Here is a 2,001-nt window from a genome sequence, read left to right on the forward strand (position 1 = left end):
GCCCCCCCTGGCCGCTGCAGCAGCGATTCCAGCAGGCTGGCTCTCTGCACGGCCGCCTGCACAGGGCACAGCACAGGGCACAGGGAGCTCGCCGTCCCCGCCCAGCCACAGCCAGGGCAGGGCCAGGAGCCCTCACTCACCTCGTACTGCTTCCGCAGGCTGCTCATGCTCTCCTCCTTCCTCAGCACCGCCGCCTTCACCCTGACATGGACACAGGGGCTGAGCACCCCAGTGCCAAACACGGGGCTGGGCCCTGCCCCAGGGGGGACTGCAGCTCTGGGAGCTCAGCCCTGGGAGCTCAGCCCCTCTCCCCCAGGCACAGCTGGGCTCCAGGTGCCATCACACACTGGCAGCACCTTTATTGCACTGTGTAGTGTGGACTAATTTGTCTACAGGAAGAAAGGCACATTAGCTTCCCAAGATTTAATTATCACAGCATTTTGGGAATGTCCCAGCTGCCCTCAGCCCCTGTGGCTGTGCCCTGACCCTGGGCTCTGCCCCTCTGGAGAAGATCACAGGGCTGCAGTCACAGGTATCCTGTGTGAGCCACAGAGAGCCCCCAGGAGGTGACAGTGATCCTGGCCAGGGCTCCTGCCAGGGAGGAACGCACACAGAGCTGTGCTGCACTGGCTCTCCTGGCACTCATGCCCTGCATGCAGGCACAGGAGCAGCCCTGGGGACACGATGGCACAGAGCAGGCCAGCAGTGACAAGGAGCAGGATTCAGGGTGCCTGAGCAGCAGCCAGTTCAGACAACTGGCTTCTGCCTGGTTTGCCTGGACAGGGCTGGAAACTTGGGAAGTGTTCCCAAGGATGCAGCACTGAGCTCGTGCACCCCACCCAGGCTCCTCACCTCCTGTGCACCTCCTCCAGCTCGTGGTCCTTCTCCCGCACCAGCCTGTCCAGCTCCAGGTGCTGCCGGGCCCTCAGCTCCGCCATCTCTGCCTTCAGCCGCGCGTTCTCCTCCTCCATCCCCACCAGCCTGCTTGCAAATTCCTGCCACATCCCCTCAGTCAGGCCTCTGTGCCCCGGGGACAGCTGCTCCCACACAGCCTGGCTCTGCTCCTGGCTCACCTTGCGCATCTCCTCCAGCTCCTGCTCCTTGTGCTTCAGCAGCCCCTGCAGCCGGGTGCTCTCCCCCTCCAGCTCGGCCAGCCGCCCCTTGAGCTCGTTGCAGCGCTCCTGCAGCTTCCTCTCCCTGTGCTCCAGCTCCTGCAGCTCCACCTCGTACTTGTCCCGGATCCTCTTGATCCTGTGGGCAGGAAGGACGGGCAGCCTGGCTCATTGTGCTGCTGCCTGGCTCATCCCAGCCCCATTCCGGCTGCAGGAGGGATCAGGACACAGCAGCAAGGGCAGAGCTGCCCCACATGAGACCCAGGGCTGTTTCCTCAGGTGAGAGGTGAACTTTGGCCCTGTGAGCTGCTCCTTCCTGCACTAACACTGCTCCAGAGCTCACTGGAGAGATGCCCAGGGGACAGGGAGAAGGGACCAGCCTCTGGAGGACGTGGGACCTCCCTCCTCCCTTTCCCCCTCACCTGCTCTCCGCTGCCCTCTCGCACTCCTCCTTGGCCAAGGACGTGTCAGCCTCCAGGCGCTGGATCACCAGCTCGATCTCTTTGTCCCTCTCCTTCCTCATCTCCTCCCGCAGCTCCCGCTCCCGGGACAGCAGCCAGGCTTCCTGCAATGGAGACAGCAAACATGCCCTCAAATTCCTCTTAGAGCCCATGGGCAGCACCTCTGGAGGACAGCTCTTGCCACTACCTCCTTCTTCACATAGTTGGCCTCCCAGGCCTGCTTCTCCAGCTCCAGCTGGTCCTTCAGCACCTTCAGTTCTGCCTGTGAGGAGAAGAGAAAACAACAGCTCAGCCCTGGGACCCTCCTGTGCTGGCTGGGAGCAGCTGCTGGGGCTGCCCCTATGGGGTCCAAGGCTTGGTGGTGCCAGCACCCAAAGGGCTGGAGGTGAGGGGAACCAGCCCTGCTGCTGCCTCTCCTGCTCCTCCTT

At 63.2% G+C, this 2,001-nt stretch overlaps 1 protein-coding gene across 1 annotated transcript in view; it reads right to left on the reverse strand.

The window, feature by feature from the left end:
• CEP131 (centrosomal protein 131) overlaps nucleotides 1-2,001 on the reverse strand; it is a 12,060-nt gene that overhangs the window by 180 nt on the left and 9,879 nt on the right. The window contains 7 exon segments of the mRNA XM_031064665.1: nucleotides 1-63; nucleotides 66-201; nucleotides 853-995; nucleotides 1,074-1,251; nucleotides 1,535-1,677; nucleotides 1,761-1,835; nucleotides 1,974-1,998. The exon segment at nucleotides 1-63 is cut by the window's left edge and continues 45 nt beyond it. Coding sequence (XP_030920525.1) covers nucleotides 1-63; nucleotides 66-201; nucleotides 853-995; nucleotides 1,074-1,251; nucleotides 1,535-1,677; nucleotides 1,761-1,835; nucleotides 1,974-1,998 — 763 coding nt within the window.

The sequence above is a fragment of the Geospiza fortis genome, unplaced genomic scaffold (assembly GCF_000277835.1).
Source record: "Geospiza fortis unplaced genomic scaffold, GeoFor_1.0 scaffold546, whole genome shotgun sequence".
Classification (NCBI taxonomy): Eukaryota; Metazoa; Chordata; class Aves; order Passeriformes; family Thraupidae; genus Geospiza; species Geospiza fortis.